Raw genomic sequence first — 23,247 nt, forward strand, 5'->3', positions numbered from 1 at the left:
TGTTGTTTCTACTAGATGTCTTCTGTTTCCATCTACGTGAGTCTAACGTGTAAATCATTTAAAAAGGCACAGAGAGACTAACTCTGGAGGGACCCGAGTCTAAACAGACCTGAGGAAACAGGTTTTACAGTCAAGCAGATGTTTACACTGGATACACACTGGCCCACAAGTTGTTTTCTTCATGTGCTGGAAAATGATGTAAAGCCTTGGAATGTTAAAGTCATTAAGCAAAGCAGCACCCTGTGGTTTGTAGGAATTAGAGCAGTCGCTAATGAGCGGAGCCTTCACTCTATAGCATGCAGAGTGTGTGATGTGACCTAATAAAGCATGTGCTGTTTATGGATGCGGATGTTTTCAGTGGCGTTGTTTGTCTGTATGCGGGTCTTTGTAAGTCCTGTATACCCTCCTACCTGGCGTGTACCCCTCCACCTCCACGGATGACCAACTCTCATAGGATGTTGCATTTTGCCACATTTAAGCACATGAGAGTGATAGCAGTCTTAACAACAGATGTTGTTCTTTATCCAGGTTCATAACCATTTCATGATATTTTCATACACATCTCCCAAGAACAGGCGGTTTGACTGCGGGCACACAGTCTTCAGCTGCTGTCCTTTGTCCTCTGACAGTTTCCATTGCTCCCATGGGCATGAGTTGAGGTTGTTTCAACCATTTATCCAAATCAGAACAAGTTAGGTAACATATCAGGTGCTAGAGGGACTTGTTTTTCCTGACCCAGGAGGAACTGGACTCACTGCAGCCAGCAAAAGACCCACCCTCAGCTATACTCTGCACTCTGATTGGCTCGTACTTGGTGCCCAGTTAGGCATGTGGACTGCGATCCAATCAGAGGAAGAGTAGGTGCCTTCACAGACTGTAGGTGAGAAAAACATAAAACAATACTTTATTATGGATGGAGGATTTTGAGAGACTACAGATATTTCTGGTGTACCCCGGAGAGTACACGTATTCCACGTGTAATATCATCACTGTGCATAACATGAAGACAACGGTGGAATTTTGATGAAAATCAAGAGATTTTTGTTTATCAGGCTCGCATCCTGAGAACACAAGGTGGCGACTTTGATTCATTCTGCACAGACAGCCGACAACTCAGCATGCAGATGTCTTCAGGCATTGAAAGCGTGTGAAGTTCAACATTTTCCTGCTCTGTGGGGAAATATCGAAAATGGCCGCCCGGCCACGGCTTGCCACCAAGGGAACCAAAACACACAGTGTTCACAGTGACCCCTCGCCAAGCTCATCAGGTGTTTCAGTCCAAATCTGAGATTGATTTAGAAATAAAATAAATGCAAAAAGCCAAAAAAAACCAAACCAAAAAACGTCATTCCTGTTGCCCCCTCGTGGTGATGGACCAAGTGCTTCTTCCTTCGGTTTTTGCGTAATCATGCTGACAGACAAACGCTGCCGAAAACATGCCCTCCTTGGTGGAGGTAATTATGGACTCAGTTGGAAAACAGTCATTTGTGAGTTTCTCCTCTGCTCTGCTGAACCACACATTAACATGTATTTAACAACTCTGATTCACTCTCACAGTCTTGACTGTTTAGTTGTTATGGTTACCAGTGTATCTGCCAAATATGTGTGCATGTGTGTGTGTGTGTGTGTGTGTGTGTGTGTGTGTGAGATGCTTTGTTAATACACTTAATTTTCTTCTTGAGATGCGAGGAGCTGAATCTGCTAGGAGAGCCACCATGGTGCAGAGTGTCTGTGATATTGAGGCAGCGGCGCAAACGTTAGCCATCATTACATCTGTGCCTTGAAGATGATAATGACGGGTGCATCTGGATGCCTGTCACTGCCATTTCTGAGCTGAAGTATGGAGGCGGCGAGAGAGAGAGAGAGAGAGAGAGAATGTGTAAGAGTTACGCACGCACACACCGTAGAGCTTCAGCTGAGACACACAGACCTTCCTGTGTCTAAAAATGGAAAGCACACTTGCTGTTGCTGAGAAACCACAAGAAGATTCTATATGAGGAGACCGTTCATGCAGGGATTTGTAACATCCACCAGCCTTTGAAATAAAAACAAAAACAAAAAAAACTGAGGCGGCTAACATCAGATGACTCGCCACTGAGGCACACAATACTGGGGTGTTAAATCTCAGTGGGGATGGAGGGACATTTCAGACTTATTTTTCAAAATCCAATTCTCAAAGCGGCAATTTTTCCTGCAGGCTGAATTCAGATGAGCAAAGTGAGAAGCTGATACACTCACTGGGTTTTATTGGCTTGTGTTCAGATCGATTAAAGAGTAAACAGAGAGTAAAGCTCTGCGAGGATCCACCTCATTGCATATTTAGGGAGGGGGGTGGATACTAGCAAACGCATCATGCGTGGCGTTGGGGTTTCGCATAGATAGACACTCCCACGATGCCTCTTGGTTGTACTCAGAACGAAACAGCCATGAGCAGCAAGTGCTGGGCTCCTTTTGTGTCCTCTACTGATACCACAAGAATTTTTACTCTATGCATCTTTTCCTGAGTTCGTTATTCCCTAAGTGCATTATGGGTATGACACCGAATTATTCTTTCTACAGACCCCTTCTGCTGTGGGGTGAGGATGACAAGGACAAGTCATTTTGGACAATTTAGAGCAGCAAAACAGGCTCCTGGCAGGAAGCGTGAGGAAATTATTGAAACTGCTCTATTACTCATATGTTCATTTATTTAATTTGATTCCAACCCATCGCTGATTTGTTTTTATTAGTTTACATTGCACAGCATTGATCAGAGTTACAAATGGCCTTGTCTCTGTAACTGTGTAATTAGATGTTAGTGCTGCATTTGATAACATTGATTATTACTAATACTATTACTGATATTGGGAACTGTAGTTGGCATTAAACAAACAGCATTAAGATGGTGAAAGTTACTCATTTATTAGACTGATATCAATTTGTACCTGTAATGACGAAACATCCATGAACGCCATAGTTAGGTGTTACTGAGGACAGAAAGGGTTAATACTCAGTACTCACCTATATTTGCCTTAGGTCATTATTAACTGATGCCCATATTTCCTGTATAAAAATAAGTTTATAATCACATTTTGTACATAATGTACTTAAAAACATTAGAAAAGCTGAATTTGAATAGTACCTTTTTTAAAAAAAATCCAAAACATTAAGAAAAGCCCATAAATCATATATTTCCATAAATAAATGAGCAGAGAAGACGAGAGTAGCGTAAACGTAGGCTAATAAGTAAAAAAAAAAAGAAGCAATATTTGCCAATACCTGTGCCAATATCATTGTGCATCCCGAATACTTCAGTATACAGCCTTCGTTTGTTAATTCTTCCATTTTGTTAAATTTACCATGAACACTACATAAATGATGGCGAGAGACTCTTGACGTTTTAATTAAAAAAATTAACAGGTCGGTGCTGAATTGCTCATTTGAGCAGGAAGCAGTAAAGAGCAATGTTTGTCTCCGGAGTTGATAGCTGAAGAGTCTCCCACCAAGAGAGAAACATTATAACTACTGCTGGACTGATAAACAACTGTTTGACAACAAGTTTTAGATTTTTACTTAAAGGGATCAATAGTTTAGTGGTCGTTCTCAGCTTGTTTAGCGTCCTTCAGGTGGTCAAATTTATTCTTGATATTTTGTATTCGGTTTCAATACGGTTTGTCCCAAACAAAGATCCGTACAGAAACACATCGTCTCCTTTGATTGGTCAGACGATCACAACAGTGTTCTGATTGGTCACTCGGATTAGCTGGAGCACCAGAGCGGATGGAGTCACACGTTTAACTTCTTTTCTTTTTTTTTCCCCCCTTCACGTTGTCGTTTAGCGACCAAGTAACAGTTTAGCCCGTTTAGGTATCGTGGCGCTGAAACATTTATGCAGGCGAGACACTTTTTATCCTCTTAACGGAGTGTTATCAGGCTTTTAAACATCGTTGTTGAAGCGGAATGAACTGTTAGCTTAGCATGCTAACCTCGTTGGAATCAGCACTCGTCAGATAACTTAAGTCTCCAAGCCAGCAGGCACCCGGTGCGACGACGGCAGCACAGAGACACAAGGTACCACAGACACCCAGGCGAATTCACATGTAACGGGGTAGCAGGGTGTTTGTTTCTCAGGTTTGGTGTACCAAGAAAGCACCTGCTGTCAGCGCTGAATGACACAGGTGTGATAAAACCCCCCTTTTTCACATGTAACCTACCAGCGATCATTTCAATACCTGCAGCTCTGCATGCTTTACACGGTAGTCTGTCAGTACCATAAGATCCTCATCTCCAGAATTTAGAAAATTACAACACTGTTACGTCGGCACACCAAGTGCGCTTGTGCAGGATGCAAATGAGGGCACACTTTCACTTTTCGATCACACTTGAAGCTTTGCCGCCGCAAAGCAACAGTCACAAGCAGTACTCACGCAATAATAAATCACTAGATCCGTGTACAAGCCATACAGGTAACCCAGAAATGCTTTGTTCATCTGTGTGTGTCAAGTCATGGAGCACAAGCTGCATTTGTGTAAATTGCTTTAAAAATTTAAGCAAATGAGAACTCTACAACCTGACGTCATATTTATGGCCAGCAACACTGAATGTAATGTGAGACACATTATGCTACACAGTGAACATGGTAGAGATCAAAGGTCAGAGCTGTCACCTGTTTTTTTTTTTTCCTTCCTCCTGCCCCACAGCATGAATTGCCCCCCCACCAAACGTCTCCGAGGGATGAATCGGGATATCGCGATGGTGCAAGCATTCGATGACCCGTTTGGAGATGATGAGGACTTTACCCAGGATGACTTGGATGAGATTGACATTCTGGCCTCACAGGCCATCACCTCGACTGCTGTGTCAGGGTTTGTGTCTAAAACGGGAACCAAACCTGTGGAGCTGGGACACGGATCAGGCTTTCCTCCATCTGCAGGGCAGAGTAAACCTCTGTGCAGAGCCACATCCAATCAGAGCAGAGAGAATATGTGTGGGTTCGATAGCAAGAAAGGGAATGCCAGAATACCGAGCAGGGAGCCTCTCGGTGAGTTGTTCTCAGTCATTCAGATCTCGTCAAGTGACAAGTGAGCAAACCTACTGGAGCTGCACCTTTCTTCACAGTTCCTACATTATTCAGATGTCCTTAAACAACACAAAAAAATGTTCCAAATCAGTTTTTTAGACTTAATTTCTTTTATTATAGGCTGCTCATTATGTTCCTATTCTTTCTGCAGAAGGATAATCTATCAGGGTTCAACGTGATGGTCACACAGTTAAAAGAAAGTTGATGTCAGGCGTCAGTGCTGTTGTTGGTGTGTTCAGGTAGCAGGCCGCAGCGGTTTGGCTCCGACGGAGAGGAATCTTACAGCCTACTGGAAGCTCAGCATGCAGACCTCAAGAGGAAGGTGAGACTCAGATTTATGAAAGTGCCTCGCAGGGTCAAAGATGGCAGCTGTTGCAAATCACAAAACTACTTTTTCGATGAGTGCAGGGAACTTTGACAGTGCTTTCATTACTGCATTTAGAGGGTGACAGTACACATCACCTATAAGCTCTTTGCAGATACCACAGAAAGGGGAGAGTGAACATTTTAATATTCCTTCCTCTTTGACTTACTTAAGAATTACCTAGCAAAGGAAAACCATAGATTTTAAAGTTAAAACTTTGATGAATTAATCAAATTATCATCAGCAGTGGAGAGGCTTTGCTGTACTTGTCTCTACTCAACCAAGATACAAAACTTGTTACATGGATGGATGAAGAAAAGACAGAAAATGTCTTGGTGTTTCTTTGTATTATGCAACATAATATATGTAATGTGTCTGTTACTAGCTGAAGGAGGTGGAGGAGGAGATTTTCTTGAAAAGTGGGGAGATCCGCATCCTGCGAGATTCTCTGAAGGCAGCTCAGCAGGAGAAGGAGACCCAGAGACACGCCCAACTTGCACTGGAGGAGCAGAGACAGAGAGAGCAGAGTGACCGGGAGAAAGAGCTCAACAAGAAGGTGAGGCCATTCAGAGAAACGTGCGAGTCGGATATAATCTCTGAACAGCGTAATCACGACATGTTGTCTGTATGCAGGTTCAGGCTCTGCAGACGGAGCTGCAGTTTAAAGAAGCAGAGATCAACGAGATGAAGACCAAACTACACAGTTCTGACAGAAACAAAATGGCTTCTCCACTGCCTAGAAGCAGGTCAGTCGCCATCAACCTCACTGCCAATAGAACTGAATAAGGGGTTGACACTGTTTCTGTATCAGTGTCTTATAAAGTGTGAGGAACAATCAGATTTAATTTCAATTTATTTGAAAAATGGCACATGTTTGCTTGTTGCTCTGTCTCCAGAATGTTAACTGAGTAGTAGCAGGCTGAAACTTTAGGACTGTTGAACAGACAACTGCGTTCCTAAAGGTGATCGTAAATGACGGATCAAGAGGTGAACAAGAGGGAATCATAAATTCCCTCATATTACAACCTGTCAACTGTTTGGGGGTCAGGAGTCGGTGGTCACGCTGAAGGAGATCAAAACGTCTCGATGAAAAAAGACTCAGAATTATTATCATCTCCGATCTAACAGCCTGTTCTCTCTCTCCCCTCCCCCCCCATCAGCCCTAAAGTTCTTACCTCTGTCGCCCAGTCACATCATGGGAGTTGCAGCAGCTCCTCGTCTCCAACAGGAAATGGTTTCATTACCAAGGAGATGTTCGGAGCCCTGGTCCCGTCTAGAACGCCGCCGCAGAAGACTTCAGGGAAGACGCGGAGAGACGGTGAGTGACACGATGAAGGTGAAGACTGTTGGAGAATCAGCTCGCACATACTTAGATACATTATTGATTTAGTGTGTGTGTGTGTGTGTTCACGCATGTTCAAGTAGACAGACTGGCATCCAGCAGCAAATCTTGTGACAAACAGGAAGTACCTCGCCAGGACCCGTTCCTGTCCGTCAGACTTGCACAACTGCAGCACCGAGGTTAGTCAGTGTCTGACTCACAGACTGAGCCTCTGTAACAGTTTGGATTGGGTTTTCTTTGTTCTTTCTTTCTTTCTTTTGATAAACCAGCCCATCCAAATTGGGGGGGGGGGGGTGATATGGATATCTAGCTGTATAATAGTGAAGTTACGACTTGGTTCTTTGGTTCGTGCATCAGTTGCCCTTAAGTGGGGCAGGTAAAACTAAACAAGATTTGCTAAGTTGAGTTAGAAGTAGAGCACATCGCCCTGCTAAACAGCCGAGGGCTCCAGTCCACAGAGAGTTTCCTGTCTGAAAAGTGTGTGTGTGTTGTCCTCTAGGTGGCGTCCTGCTGGGGTTGTTGCTGCAGCAGCCTCTGTCTCCCAGCAGCCTCTGCCTGTCTCACCTGCTCTCTACCAACATCCATTTAACATCCAGGTAAGAAATCCCTGGTAACTGAAGTGGAACTGATGTTATTTATCACATTATTATCTAATGTAAGCTAAATACATTTGGAGCAGGAAGTTAAAAGAAGTGCCTCGCGTTCCGCAATCACTCTTAAGGCTTTGAAGCACTGTGGAGGCAAAAAAAGTCACAGAAGAGGCTTCCTGATCATTCAGCGTCTTTCAGATTTTTACGAAGTTAATTGTTGAAAATGTGCAACAAAATTCTTGTTTCTGAAGTTTAAATAATGTTTTATTGATTTACGATTTGTGTCTTGTGCTCAGTGGACTGTCAACAGGCTTTCTGCTCCACGCTAATGCTGCAGGCAGTGAAGGTGGAGCTCCTGGAGCTGCTCTGAGTCCGGTCCAGAGTCTGGCCATAACAGGAATCAACATGCTGAGTCAGAGCCGACCAGCGGCTGCAGCCAGCAGCAACAACCACAGGTTTGCTGAAACACTACAGCAGAAAGTTGGACTCGTGAACAACTGAACTTTGAGAGCTGATCACAACTGTGGACAACAGAGGCCTCTGGTGGCTGGATGACGTAACAACAGCACAGAAAGGAGAACACCAGAACCAGCAAGTTAGATCAGACGTTCTCAACCATTCTACCTGAAGACAGAAAAAATACAGATCCAAAGATATTTTGGTTCATCTACTTCATCCTAATCTAATAATCTGTTTGAAATGTGAAATCTAACAACTCCCTTCCTGTCCTCGGGAGTCCTGAATTGAATAAATACCATTAACAATGGTCTTTTTTTTTTTTTTTCTTAATTAAAGGGTGTGGCTGAAGACATTTTCTTGAGCCAGGCTGAGGGTCTCAAATTGATGTTTGAAGATACACATTTCAGTTTTCTTTCAAGCTTCAACTTGAGAGCATTTCACAGCCCACTAGAGGGCGCTCACTGCACAGTGTGTGAGAAACAGTTGGATAATTGATGTCTGGGCTGCAGTCTAAGAACCGTCTCGCAGAATCGTCCGAGGCAATGATGTGAGGCTGCTGGGTTATGCAGAGCCTCCTGGCCACTGAGTTCTCCACTGATGTATCAGCTCTGTCAGTAAATCCACAACACCACTGAGAATTAATGAATTATGATTTTCATCATATCTTCAATTCTGTCTCGACACATTAAAAATGCTAGCAGTATGAGATCATAATATACACGCCGTTTCCATTCTTTTACTCCATTGTGCTTTTTTTTTTTTCTAATTTCACAAAATGCCCGTGTGAGTTTTCCTGGTGCACTGCAGTGAGCAACAGGAAGTCTCAGAACAGAGAATAAAAGCTTTGTCACATAAAACGCATCATAAAGAAATGCTGAAACAAGTGCTGTTGTCAGCCTTTGTTGTTAGAGGTGCACGACTCAGAGGAGCAGCTAAAGGTAAAGTAAAAACGCACAGCAGCGTGTGGAGCTGTCTGATCTGGGAAGCTGCGTTCATGTACAAATGTAAAATCTAATTTCTTGTGCAGGTCGTGTCCTGGGGCCGCCCTCCTCCTCCCTCTCTTGGAGCTCCATCTGTCTCGGCTCTGTCAGGCTATGGACTCACTCACCTCCACCTCTGCTGGCACCAGTGGCTCAGACTCCACCAGTTGTCTCCCAGCAGCACATAATGCTGCCGCTGCTGCTGGACTGGGGAGACTGGAGGAGAATGGTTCGCCTGGTTTCAGCCTGGAAGACACTGGTTTGGCAGTTTTGAGGCTCCTCTACCTGCTGCTGTCCCACAGCGACGAGGTGATGACAGAAACACGTTTCAGGTTAATTTGAAGCGAGGTTGTGTGAGGTAGACATCCAGCGCTGACGGTAGATTCAGTAGATGCAGGTCAGGATTGTACCGCTGAAAAATGACAGAAAAACACATTTTATCTACCAAATGCACACCCACCTAGAAAAACAAATCAATATCTGCTGGCATGTACATGATATTTGTAACATTTTTGCTAGTTTACCTTCACTGGCAGACAAGACTGTCCGATTTTCAACCGAAGAACCTGATCTTAGAAAGACAGTGCTGCCTGGCAGGTGATGCACCTGTCAGTGTATTTCATCAGCACATTGATTCACAGCCAGTGCCCAATAAATCATGAACAGCTGTCTCAAAGACAAGTAATAAAAACTGAAGTGTCCTGCGTTGGTGTACCTGATAAATTACTGGTCATTGTGACCATCGGTTGTGTGGTAAGATTTCAAAGGGCCCCTACCCTCACACTTGTACAAAGCACACATTCTGTCTCAATGCACTGGACCCTGACTAGACTAGGATGAGTAATGTGCAGGTCTGAACCTGTAGTACTGAGAACCTTTACCCCCCCCCCCCCCCCCCCCCCCAGGTGGTTGAGGCCGTGCTGTCAAAAGAGAGTCGGAGCAAAGTTCCAGACAGTAAGGTACGACGTTACAGATGGTAATACCAAAACAATGTGAAAGTTTCTCTCTCTCTCTCACTCTCGCTCTCGCTCTCGCTCTCACTCTCTCATATATCATATTTTATCCGAGGTCATTTTTTTCAGCCCAAATTTTCATTTTCAGCCCCAAAACTGCCCTCAAAGCACTAGCTGCCACTTTCCTGTGCAGTGGCTCTCTATCACGTCTTGAGAAACTAAGTGGAATTACAAGACAAGAAGGCGTTGGCTTGTTCAGACCTCTACCGACGGTGTCTTTAAAGAAAACATCATGGACGACTCAGTGAAATCCTTCTCCTGGTCTTAGATTGACCGCTCTGCTGCAGGTGGGGGTCTGCGCTCCCAGAATGCCTTGTTGCTCTCAGTGTTGCGGCTGTGTGACGTTGGATTTGGTGGAGGGAGCTCACAGAGGGAGGAGCTTGTCATCAGCGCCATGAAGATACTGCATGTCTTGATGGAGAGGACACCACACACACACACTGACAGGTGAGACAGCACAGGTTACTTCCATCAGTAATGATTGTAATCGATTACTCCTAATTCTTGTTTTTGCTGTTTGAACAAATTTGACTTGAATATCATTTGATCAGTAAGATACAACCCCCATTGCGGCGGCACGGTGGTGCAGTGGTCAGCACTGTGGCCTCACAGCAAGAAGGTTCCGGGTTGGAGCCCCGGCTGGAGCACAGGATCTTTCTGTGTGTTCAGTCTGCATGTTCTCCCTGTTCCTGCTGGGTTCTCTCTGGTACTCCAGCTTCCTCCACAGTCCAAAGACATCAAGAGGGGACCAGGTTAATCCAGACTCTAAATTGACCGTAGGTGTGACTGGGAGAGCCAATGGTTGTCTGTCTATATGTGTTGGCCCTGATGGACTGGTGACCCGTCCAGGGTGAACCCTGCCTCTCACCCAAAGGCTGCTGGGATAGGCTCCACCCCTCTCGCAACCCTTAACAGGATAAGCGGTAGAAGATGGATGGATGGAACCCCCATTGCTATCCAGGCCAGATGTTGGAGAGTCTCATCCTGCTTTTGTCTGATAATGAAGATTTCTCAACCACAAGCTCACACTTTTTGAAGTGCCGCATCAGAAAAAGGTTCAATGACACCACAACATTTGGAGAACAAAAAAAAAAAAAACAACCTTTCAGTTCTGCAAACAAGTTTTTACATTCACTTCAGGTTGTTTTTGCCTTTTTGAAAAAGAGTCTGTGTGTAAAACTGGAGATGAATGGAACTGACAATCACTTTACATCAATGGGGACACAGCTCCTGTAACACATTACCGGAATCAGAAGAACCTCGAGGGTCCGTCTCAACTGTCTACAAATTCAATTAGAAAACATGATCGCTTGTAACTTTTCACATAATCAGGTTATCAAGGGATTGTTGTCCATTTCCACAGTTACAATAAATGCTGCATGATTTTTATGATTATAATAAAAGAACATGAATCTCAGCTGATGAGTCTTCAACATCCTGTGCAAGTCTTCTGCTGTTTCTTCAGCCTGACAGATCATAACCTTAAAGTGTGTTCAGGACATTCGTAACTTAGTTTATTGCAGATGAGTGAGTTTTGGTTTTGTTGTTTGTTTCTTTCTTTTTTTGTTACCGTCATGTGTCGTGTTTCTCTTCTCTCTCGCAGGCTGCAGTGTGTGTTACAGGTGCTGTGTGGGTCTGTGTCAGGAGACAGCAAGTTGCGTGTAGTTTCAGAGTGCGTGTCGGTCCTCATGTCCACGTGCGAGCACCCTGCGCTGATTCAGCAGCTCTGCTCCCAGCATGGTGAGCACAGCCGCTGCTGGAATCAAACCAAACTAGCTGGAACATGAAGGAGTGCATGTGCAGGGTCCTGGGACCTCCACCCGTGACCTGGATGGAAAACGTTGGGATCATTTGATAAGAGCAGACGATTGCTGATTCCTTCATTTTCCCTGTATTATTACTAATGTTTCTACTACCACTACTACTTCTGGTATTCCTCAGACCCATGTGTTTTCCTGAAGATATTGCAGTTCATCAGAATCCGACCTGTCAGCCAGACATCACATGCAGACCTGGTTCTGTTAGACCTGCAGGTAACGCGCACGAGATCGAACATCACACACAGCGTACTGATGACTACACCATTGCGCAACAGGGTTTCACGTTAGTAAACAACAGAATGCTCAGTGGCCAGCAGGTCTGACTGGGTGTACTGGGCCGCTTCCAGGTGTGAATGGGATCAAGGCACCCCTTTAAGAGGGTCTCTCTTAGTGAGTGAAATTAAGACGTCAAAAAATGTTTGTTGCTTTGTTTGTAATCCCTGCAGCCTGTTTGAGTCGCACTCATCGACCTCCTTTCCAACTGTTGATTCCAGTTAAAAGACGAGCGGCAGCATAAAAAGGAAAAGATGCCAAACACTGAGCCAAAGATCTTTACTCAGAGATGCGACTCACCTGGTGGTGGTTGTCTGTGTTGTAGGTGGTGCGTTTGTTGAGCAGACTGACCCAGAGAGCAGGGAGCTGGAGCAGTAGCCAGCACCGCAGCTGTCAGTGTTATATAGAGGTAACGCACTCTCCCGTGCACGAACTGACCCCGCCATTGGTGTCATGACATCAAATCTGATGCATGCACATCTCCCTGTCTGGCTCAGGTGGTTCAGACTGTGGTGGTCGTTTTCCATCGTCAGTGGTTGGACCTGTGGGACTCTGTGGAGCAGATGAACTTGACAGGTCCCTCACGTTCCTTTTTTTTAACCGTCTGATTTGCTTTGTTGTAATTTTGTCATAAACGGTCGTTAGTGCTCGCTGGCAGGTGTGAGTTCAATGTTGTAATCGAGCATCTGTCCCCCAGGCTTGTCCAGGCCACACGGGTCGGCCTCGTCGCCATGGTGGCGTGGCCCAGCGGCGTCTCTGCTTAGAGAATGTCTGCAGCTGCTGCACTGGCTGCTGCTGCATCACGGCAGCTTCTCCGAGAGCGTCAGGCCGCTGCTGCACATGTACGACCAGGTGATCCCCGCCGTACGGGAGACGCTGAGGAAGATTCCTGAGCTGAGTGAGAGTGAAGGTACACACACACGCAAGCAGTCAGTTTTCTGCAGAACAAAATTTTTGAAATTTGAAATGGAGAACTAGGCAAAGGAAAGCTTGCCGTAAATCGCCTCTCGAGGTTCTCACAATTCCGAAGTCGCTACTATCTTCATGGCCACTTGGACTTATTATATATATATCATGATAAATGGGAAAACTTAATCAAAACCAAATTCACCCTGGACCAATTATCTCAAATGATGGAGGGTTTTATTCATTGGCTTCATTCCTGTTGGACCATCGTCCACGTAGGGAAGTGAACTCTGTTCAGACACAAAAGAGGAAGGTAAATATTTATACCTCACCTGGAACATTTGCGTGCTCTTGTACTAGAAACTGTACAAATGTCAGGATGAGTAAAGTAGACTTCCTGTTTCCTGTCTGTCAGAGCTGGCACTGGAGGAAATCTGCCGTTCGGAGGGCGATGACACGGACGATATGGACACCGACGGCTCCTGAATGCTGCCACCGGCTCCACCAGTGACGGGACGTGACAGACTCTTGGGGGTTGTTGAGTACCCACACACTGCTCTCTTTTGAAGTAATAGACAGAATCACAGTATTTATTCTTCTGTCTTGTAGGATTTAAGAAATAAAACACGAAGATGAGAACAACGGCTACCGCCAGTGTTGATTTTTACTTCCTGGTTGGTTCTTTCTTCCTTGGTCTGGACTTGTATTTGTTTTTGGTGAGCTAATGGCTTTGAGTTCAAGACAGCGTCCCACAATCATCGAAACGGATGCGGATACAGTGAACTACAAGCATTTCCTAACAAGGCCGTTTATTACTGCTGCTTCGAAGTAACATGCCTGGCTGGTAAATGACCTGTTTTTAGATTGGTTTGTTCAGTTTTGCACAGACATTCCTGGCAGGCTCGCAGTTTTCGTTGCCTGCAATAATTTGACATTATTAAACCTGAGTGTTGTTTCTTACTTGCTACCTCTGTGCGTCCAGTCTGTCGTCTGGAGCTTCACGTGCTCTCGTTGTTTGGATGTCGGTCAAAATCACTGGATCAGATATCGGAAACGTCTATGAATGTGATATAAGCCGTCAGCCCGAGAGGAGACGCTCACGCTGACGCCTGAGTCAGGACGCGTGTGTTTGCATCTCTGCAGGTTCATGTTCATCACAACTGTTCAATATCTTTATGTCTTTCCACTCTCTTTGTAGTTTTTAATTTTTTTGTTTTTTTTTTTCATAATCTAAACCAAAAGACTTACAGCAACTTTCATCTATTTAACTGTCTGCTTACTGAAAAACTGACAATGTCCCAGTAATTATAGATCATTGTCTCGTGGTGGTTGTCCGACTTTGGAGTCATGCCAGGGAACCCAGCACTCCTTTTGTCAAGAGACTCATTAACTCATAACTGTGATGACGCTGAGTTGTGGAGGAACACACAGGAGAGACGGCCATTTGTTAATGGAATTGCGCTCAAAACAACTTGGTTCAGCAAGCAAAAGGTCACAAAACCCAGTCAGGACCAGAGCAGTTTGTGAAACATTTTTATTCGTTGTGCAGTTGCGAGTGAGGTCTGAATGACACGTTCTGATGGAGGCATCCTGTTGGCTGGTTCCAGGTCTGTTTGGTAGCGACTGGCTTGCCTCGCGGTCAGACGGAAGACGAGAAGAGAGCATCAGGAATAACTTCATTATTTCCTTAACAAAGTAGAACACATGAGCCTTTATCCTGAGATTTAATCATAATCTTATGTTGACATCAGAGAAATAGTTTTCTCATGATCGGATGGGATGTTATTTTGGTACGATGGTCATTCCAAGCCACTTTTGTCATCGGTCCTTCAGGCCCTGAGAACAAGGGCACATGGGAAGTTTACCTCAAATGTTTTAAGTCTTAACCGACATCTGTTGTGCTTTGTCTTCACGGGACATGTAGGCTGTCTCTCCACCCTACATGTCCTGTGTCCAGGACCGTCTCGCCACTCAGAGAACCTGGGATTCAGATAAAACTCCCTGTTAACATTCAGGAAGCTTTTATTTTAGCTGAAACCACGTTTACTTGGTTTCTCTGCCTGACGTTCACTCAACGGCGACAGGAAACCAAATGTCGATAAAAGAAAAATAGAAAACAAGTCAGAAAACTGTAGCTTCATTCCTCAAACAGGACTCCAATCTTCAGGGGAGAATTTCAAACGTAATATTCACTCACCCACCAAGAACGTGGATGGTCTTTTACATATTTGTACTGTCACCTGACATCAAAACAGTGTCCTGACCATTTCTGGTTAAAAAAAAAAAAGTCTTTGAGGCAAAGTCCTCACAACACCAGAAATATGTGTCCGATAATAAACACACCCGCATGCAACTCTTATTGTTACAGTGATGAACACATTTGTTATTCAGGAAAAATTCACAAGAAAAACAATTCAATGAAAAATGGTGTGAGTCACATGGCGTTTCATTCCGTAGAGCGTGTTTCTAGAAGAGGAAGAGGAGGAGGAGGAGGAGGAGGGTTTTCCTGCTCGACCGAAGCCCAGTTTGTGGCCGCCGAGACTCCAATCACAATCAAGTCTGCGCAGTAAATCTTGGTTTTCTCTTTGTTTCTGATGTGACTGATGACTCTGGAGGAGTGTACGCGTTTAAAGAGGTAGCTGGGGAACCAAATCCTGACATACTCATCATCAGTCTACTTTTTTTTTTCAGCATTTAGTACAACAACAACAACAAAATCAATTTTATCAACAACCAATCAAAATGCAGTTACTTTATATCATTTTAATAGTTAACACTTTTACTTTTTAGTAATTTTTCCTCCCCAGTTTTTCAGTTCTCCAGATGTGACCTGCTCCTCTACTTCCACTTTCATTTCTTGGACCAAAGAATCCCATGTGAGCGTGAACGGCAGGTGACAGTTCTTTTCGTGGTTGTTTTGAGCAAACTTCATGTTCTCGCGTGAACTCGCTCCTCTGCTCACTGGTGTCCACGTGGTATGGATTTGGCTACATGCTGAATACGATCCTTCTTTTCTTTTCTGGGTTTCCCTCTATAAATATAAAACCATCTGTATAAACAAATTTCTCATCCGCGATGACGGGATCTTCGCCCTCACTCATACGTGGAAGCTGTTTTACGTATTTACATACATGGGGACAGAGGTTGGACATATTTATTTCCTAACTTCGCTGCTGTCTTTGTTCAGCGTCATCTTTAAAAAAAAAAAAAAAAAAAAAACCACTCAAGCAGTAGAACTTGTGACTTAAGTCCTGCTGAGTCAGATTTTGCCACCATGGATAGACTCCGCCTCTTTAAAACCATCCTTCGGCCATGTTGGCTCCTGCTGTCTGTCCACACTATTTCTTGACACACGTTTCACCACACATGCACGGTAATATTTTTAAGCAGCAAAATCCGGCCAAACAGCACCTTAAATCCTCTTGAGTGGGGGGGGCAACCTTGTGCCATGAGAGCCGTGTGTATGCAGGTTTTCCCTCCAACCAAACATTTTAACAGGTGATTCCACTGATTAACACACCTTCAGCCACAGAAGAGTGTTAATCAGTGGACTCACCTGTTAAAGTGTTGGGTTGGAGGGAAAACCTGCATACACACAGCCCTCCATGGCACATGGTTGCCCCCCCCCCCCTGCTCTTGAGGGTCACAAGTTTATAAGCCATGCCCCTTCTGAGGAGGCGGGGCTTAAACAAACACAGCAACGGGGAGTTGAAGGCACATGAGGGTCAAGTAATCCAGGATCAGGATCTCTGAGGATCAATCTGAGGTTCTGACTGTCAGGGTGAAGACGTTCTGTCTGCCACACCCTTTTTGCGCTTCACTTGCCCACGATCGACCCTGCTCCTAAAGCTCGCCGGGGTTTCGTACTGGTGCGTTGCATTTGACGTCACAAACACATGACTCACAGACATGGAGGTCACTGGTGGAGGAGAGAAGCTCATTGCCTCCACGGTCGGCGGCATCGATGGCGGCATCCCAACCACTCGTCATATGCGGCAAATTATTGCATTCACCCAGGTTTTGAGTTTACATTAAAGCCAATCAGAGCCAATAAGAATTTCCTTTACTGCTGGGTCATGTGACCCAGATTTGAATGCCCTTCCAAAACATTCCAGATTAGCAGGTTTTTGGACAGTGGGAGGGGGGTTTTATTTACCTCTGCAGAATTAAGCAAGTCTGGTGTGAAGGCGTGGTGTTATTAGTCGTGGAGGAGTCCAAACAGTCCTCACAAGTATCGAAGCACAGAGAAGTGTGTGTGTGTGTGTGTGTGTTTTAGTGTTTTCCCGTCCACGTTGGCACCACCTGGTCATCGTCCTCTTGTTTATTTGGTATTGCTTTGTGTGAGCTGCGGTGTGGCGTGTGATATGGTGTGCAGCTGTTGTTCAGCCACGGGTGCATCAGCAGTTCCGATGCCTTCAGTCTGTCTGCAGGAGTCTTCCGAAGCATGCAGCCAATCAGACACTTGGCCTTCGGGGACAGCCAGGCGGGCAGGCTGAAGGCCCCGCGGCGGATCTTAGCGAACAGTGCAGCAGGCTGTGTGTCCTGGAATGGGTATTGTCCGATTAGCATTGTGTACAGGGACACGCCAAGGCTCCAGATGTCTGCAGCGCGACCCGAGTAACACGCGTTTCCATTGGTCAGCAGCTCCGGACCGACATAGGCAGGGCAACCGTGTCTGTCTGTTAAAGAATCGTCGTCATGGTCACCATGCAGGAGAACGCAGTCATCGAGGCCAAACAGGGCCAGACGAGTTCTGCAGGCGGAGAGGAGAATCTGGTCACTGGCACAGAACTGGAAATGGTAGTAGTAGTACGTGTATTAACAATGTTAGGAATACTACAGGTGAGCTGTACTCCCAGCAGTATGTTAGCAACATCACTGCTATCAGAAAAACTACCACAGTACTGTGAGTATCCGAAGTATTATTGTTTTTGCGTATTAATAATAATACTATATATATATAGTAACAGCTTGTCTCTTTGTCTAAACTTTAAGTTTTTGGCTAAGCATCTTTTTCATGGATCATGACCCACACACACACACACACACACACACACACACACTCATTCAAGGGGCCATTCATACATTTTAAGAAGTCGTTGTCATAGTAACACATCGCCAATATGCAGCATTTTAGTTCTGCCAATGTGAGTCTCTTCATCCTGATATCCCGCTACCAAATTTCAGCCATAAAACAGAAGTGACGGTGGACACAGAACCTCGAGCCCCACCTGTTCCATAGGATGAAGCCAGAAATCATATTACTGCAGTATTAGTAGTACTATCAGTCTCACCTCTGTCTGTCCATGAAGACGAACCTGCGGAGCTTCAAGTCTCTCAGGACCACTCCGCGACTATGGCAGTGAGCCACAGCGCTCAGCATTTGCGCAAACAGAAGCCCCGCCTCCTCCTCACCCAAACGCTTCCTGCTGCGCACATTTGCATGCAGGTCACCGTGGTGCGCGGGCAGGAATATGTACACACTATCTTGGCCAATCACCATGTCCAGCAGACCACAGATGTTGTCATGGTGACCGAGATGGGCGTAGGCAGCCAACTTCTCCTGGTATCCATTGAGAGGCAGCACCTGTAACCATGATAACCAGTGGGGACAGTTATGCTTCAGTTTTTAGGTACATTGTGTTAGTTTGTGTTTATTTTTGCAATAAGAACTGCAGCAGTAGAAGTAGAAATAATAGTAGTAGTAGTAGTAGTAGTAGTAGTAGTCGTCGTGTGTTACCTGGCAGGTGTACTGCTGGTGTGTAAGTGCATGTGCAGCCTTGTGAATCTCCTCCCCCTCACAACGCTCATACAGGACGTACGGTCCAACTTTGAACAGCGATTGGCTCTGGCTAGACTTGGGGGAGGGGCTCCGCGGAGGCAGGCATGGTGCTAGGCCAGCAGCCGGAGGGGGCGGGGCCAAACAGATTCTTTTACATTTAGGCAAGATGTCCTGGGGCTTGTCCAATAGTCTCTTCAAACACCGCTGAGACCTGGCTGTGGCCACACCCATACTCATCTGTGATTGGAGGACACAAATAATCAGCAGGTTAATTGAAACTTTGAGCTTTGATGCTTCAGCTACCGGGTCATTAGCAGTGGGGACGAAGCAGAAGCTTTCTTTTTGACTCCAGAATACTGAACCAGACAGCTTTGTATATTTAGCTTGAAGCTAAAAGTACCCACAAGGAGAAACTGCCCAGTGACATCCATTTACAACCTCTAGAGCCTCCCTCATCCTGCCAAACGCTCCATAGTCCCCCAAAACTCTGATTTGAGCTAAAACGAGCTACAACTCCTATGGTTTAACGCTACCACGGTCGAGCAGGAGGGAACCGGTTCAACTAAACCAGCTGATCCAGCGCTAATCCCCCAAGCGTTGCAGTTTGTTTTTAGTGAATTACTAAACATACAGCTGGATTCACGTGTATTATACCGGATGATGCGCCTGGTAGCCATTAGCTTCAATCTAATTACAAGTGTCTGGTTCTTCCTGCAAGCTGGAGTCACAACGAAGTGGCGCAGTGGTGGAAAAACATCTTTGTGAGCTCGACACAACTTCTTGTGAGTACATGAAAGGTACAAAGTACACTTCCTGGGTCAGGTACGGCTTTAGGTTGAGAGTATCGCAGTGTTAATGATCATTCTTCCTTCAGTCTCTGCTGCTTCACCCATTTCTCTCCCTTCTGTCGAAGCTGCAGAGGAGTTTTTGTCGTCTTTATGATCCAATAAAACAATTTGTGATCCCATTAAACCGGCTTGCACTTCTCTGGTTTGCTCTGAGGCGTGAAGCTGCACGTTATATTTTAGAAGTCGTTGTTATGCTTTGGCCTGCGAGGTGTCAGCGGATTAGGATTCTAACGTCCGAGGTCAAACTTCACCTGCAGTTGAGCGATTCAAATCTGCAGCACGGCGCCCTCTATCTGTGACATCAGAGCTGAGCTTCCCACACTCCATAAACACTCTTCTGAGAATCTTTTCACTTACAGTAAAAGATGTGTATCAAAGTGTGTTCTCTGTCTCTGCTCCTCACACGTTACACTCTAAACGCGTCTATAGGCTTCATGATGCAACTTCCTGTAAGCTGACAGACGCTTCTTCTTTCAGATCGTTGCATCACAGCACAACAGTTTATAGTTTAAACAGGCTTTAAATACAGTCAACACCTACCGCACACTCACTCTCACACACACACACACACACACACACACACACTGTGCGTTTCTATCAAAGTTCTGTCAGAGGCTGAGATCATCGCCGTGTCACTGTTTGGTAACCTTCACTTGACAAATGCTGCTCTGGTGAAACACCCTGAGTCACAGCGTCTCCGCCATGGGAACATCATCACCTGACACCCCTCCACACACACACACACACACACACACACACACACACACAGCTGTGTATATTCTCTTTCGCTTTCTGTTCAGCCGCACCTCCACTGTGATAGAGAAATCAAAGTAACTGTGCAGGGATGTTTCAGGCTTTGGACCGTGGCCGCCCAACTCCAACTGGAATGGACGCTCTCACTCCTGACTGGAGCCCCGGCACCACCCGACAACCTCCACCTCGTTAAAGCTGCACTACAGCTCACAACTCTCCTCCAGGCCACTTGCCTTTTATCCTCATAACCTTCTCTATAAAGCCGCTGTCATGGTAAAATGTCAGAGGAATCCAGTCAAGTCTTGTTTTGTTCGGACCCAAAGCCTCACAAACACTTCTTTTTTTCCTGATGTGAAACTGACAAAAGCAACAAATCCTCGCATTTACGGCGAGTTTGACGTGATTCTCCGCACCTCGTAGGCCCTGCGGCTGACAGAGTAGCAGAGGGAAAGACACCCTGATTCATTATGTTGGTGTGAACTCCTATTGAAGGTGATTCAGCTGAATTACACACACCAAGAAAAAAAAAAACATGAAGCAGATTTTCACAAAACTTTGCGGAGGCCGAAGTAAACTTGGAGGCAGATTAGTCATCCTGCCAGCTGGCGGCGACAGGATGTGACAAGCTTCTTTCTTTTCTTTTTTTTTTTTCATAAAACTTCGATGTAATCCTCCCAAGTGTGTCAACCAGATCACCTCAATTAAGGTCAGGAGCATATTCAGTGTTGGTGGCGGGTCACTGTGAGCGATTCAGCGGATGGAGACTCGTGACCACTGCACGGTTATCTGACCCAAGAGTGAGCGGCGGTTCAACCTCTTCCTGCTGCTGACAAAACCATGAGATGCTTGCAGGGTTACGGGCCAGCGGGAAAGAGGCTTTAGCACCTTTTTGATTTTGTTGCTTTATTATTATCATCATTATTATTATTTTTCTGTGTGTCAGTAAATACAATTAAATCATTTATTCGGACTAATCTGACAAAACAGCACCAGCCAGTCTCCCGGACGCCCGAGGACCTGTTACATCACCGTATTTACACATAAATCAACATTATGGTGCATTCTATTCATCATCATGTTGCGTTCAGATGTGCAGACTGAGAGAGAGACATTCCTGCATCACCAGCGGATGTTGCCTGATGAGCGCTGCTACGCTCTGCTGCAAAAGGTGCACTTGGAAGTCTGAGGACGGCGTGCAGGCGTGTTTCTCCTTCCTGTTTTTCCCCTGGTCTCCTTGACTTTGGAGGTGTGTCGGAGCCTGAATACTGAAGTTTGTAACTCCGAGTGCAGACATGCAGTGGTAGAACTCATCTTTATGCTAAGATTTGGTATTTGAGGGTAGATTATTAAACCCCAACACCCCCCCCCCCTTACTAGCTCGTGGAATCTGTTGTGTCGACTAAAAAGTTGTTCAATCAGTTTTGTTTTGTTTTTTTAATCATAATCTGATACCGCCCAGGACTTCTACCTTGACTTCCATGCCCGTTCCTGCATGATCTATTATTTTTCAAAGTGATGAAGTTCCATTGTAATCAAACGGAGGCGGTATTTCTTTACAGAGCTTTGGTTTCGTCTGGCTGGCACTTCCTCCACAATCAGAACAATCTCACAACGTGAAAATATCAACACCTTCACCAGAATATCATGAACCTTTAGTATTTCAGCCCTTTGGTCTCATGAGACGCAGGACTTTTGTTAAAACTCTGAGCAAAACAACAAACACAAACACACAGCAGCTGAGAGAGTCACACCTGACGCATCGCAGTGGAAGACTGAGTCACCTGGACGAGAGTCCTTGCTGGGGGAGACCGTGGGACAAATGGACCGAAACCTCACCGAGCTTACCACCCCCCCCCCCCTTTAAAAAAAGAAGGTTCCAGAACCACGGAGCGACCCTGTCTCCGTCCACCACATGAGCACGCAAACAAACACCAAACGCCGCTGAGCCAGAAACCCCAAGAGGAAGTTTCACTTTCACGTCACCGCGGCTGCGTGACAGGTGGAAAAAGTCCATCAACTTTTCAGTGCATTTGTCTGTCAGACTCCCGAACGGAGAGGTAACGCGCTCGTAACGTCCCACGTTAACGCTTTGTTTACGCATTTGCACCAACAAACAAACGAACGTCTCTCACCTCCTCAGGCTGACTGGTCTGGACTGCAGGCAACAGGAAACCAGTGGATCCAGTAGCGCCCTGCTGAGGAGGACACGGTCTCTGTCTGTCCGTGCAGAGGAAGTTGCCAAAGACATACAACGTTGCTTTTTTTTTTGTTTTTTTTTTCCTCTTGCAAGTTTTACTGGGTCCAGCAGCGGCTCCCGTACTGGGAATACTGGAGCAGCGGTGACGTCGTCGTCGTCGTTGTCGTCGTGGTCTTCTTCTTCTTGGGTTGCGCAACAGTCAGCTGTTAATAATTGAGAATAATCTGAATTAAATGTTTCTGACGATGGCGAGAAGAAACGAACCAGCCTGAAACGGTCGAATGTAAGAAAAAAGAAAAAAAAGAAACTTGTTTTTCAATCCGAAACTGAAGCGAAACCGACTCGTAAGCCCAGTCGGCCGGACTTCTCCTCAGTTCTCCTCCTTCTCGGTTCGGCTTTGAGTCCAGTTCGCTGCCCCTGCCGCTGGACACTCGTCCTCTCGCCTCTAGAACTTTCAGCCCGACTGCTTGCGGACTCGAACCGACTGGTGACGACGTCCCCCCCCCCCCCCCCCTCCACACACACACACACACACACACACACACACACACACACACACACATGGTGTCGTCATCTAGAGGGGGGCGTGGTTTTGATGTTGCAATCCTGAGCGGATCAGTCGTCAGAAAAACAGACACGTACATATTTGTACAGTAGGCGACGCGTCTATCGCCGCCCTGACAGCTTCCGCCACTTCCAGCTTTTAACTTTATCAGGGGTTTTTTTTTTTTCGTAATTTTCATTCGAACAAATCAATCACATTTATTCAGAGTGTAAAATCATCTTGAAACACGGTCTTTATACACTTTGGTTTTCTCAAATCAGGCAGTAGAAGGAACAGGGAAATATTTCGTCACCTTC

At 45.6% G+C, this 23,247-nt stretch overlaps 2 protein-coding genes across 2 annotated transcripts; one reads left to right on the forward strand and one right to left on the reverse strand.

Moving 5' to 3' along the window:
- The first annotated feature begins 3,724 nt into the window (after positions 1-3,724).
- Positions 3,725-13,645, forward strand: atrip (ATR interacting protein). Its single transcript, XM_086200127.1, has 18 exons — positions 3,725-4,050; positions 4,680-5,020; positions 5,299-5,381; positions 5,809-5,979; positions 6,057-6,169; positions 6,584-6,741; positions 6,849-6,944; positions 7,265-7,361; positions 7,652-7,810; positions 8,842-9,103; positions 9,700-9,753; positions 10,076-10,254; positions 11,411-11,547; positions 11,749-11,840; positions 12,226-12,309; positions 12,398-12,476; positions 12,598-12,810; positions 13,222-13,645. Exons 2-18 carry the CDS (start codon positions 4,681-4,683, stop codon positions 13,290-13,292), a joined length of 2,388 nt encoding a protein of 795 aa, XP_086056253.1. The 5' UTR covers positions 3,725-4,050; position 4,680; the 3' UTR covers positions 13,293-13,645.
- A 2,745-nt stretch (positions 13,646-16,390) lies between these two features.
- Positions 16,391-22,889, reverse strand: LOC147268502 (tribbles homolog 3-like). Its single transcript, XM_086200128.1, has 5 exons — positions 22,729-22,889; positions 22,322-22,589; positions 18,547-18,825; positions 18,101-18,393; positions 16,391-17,559 (listed from the first exon to the last, which is right to left on the reverse strand). Exons 3-5 carry the CDS (start codon positions 18,823-18,825, stop codon positions 17,079-17,081), a joined length of 1,053 nt encoding a protein of 350 aa, XP_086056254.1. The 5' UTR covers positions 22,322-22,589; positions 22,729-22,889; the 3' UTR covers positions 16,391-17,078.
- Positions 22,890-23,247: the final 358 nt, after the last annotated feature.

This window comes from Aulostomus chinensis, chromosome 3, assembly GCF_037954235.1.
Source record: "Aulostomus chinensis isolate RoL2024-O1b breed Wild chromosome 3, RoL_Achi_v1.0, whole genome shotgun sequence".
Taxonomy (NCBI): Eukaryota; Metazoa; Chordata; class Actinopteri; order Syngnathiformes; family Aulostomidae; genus Aulostomus; species Aulostomus chinensis.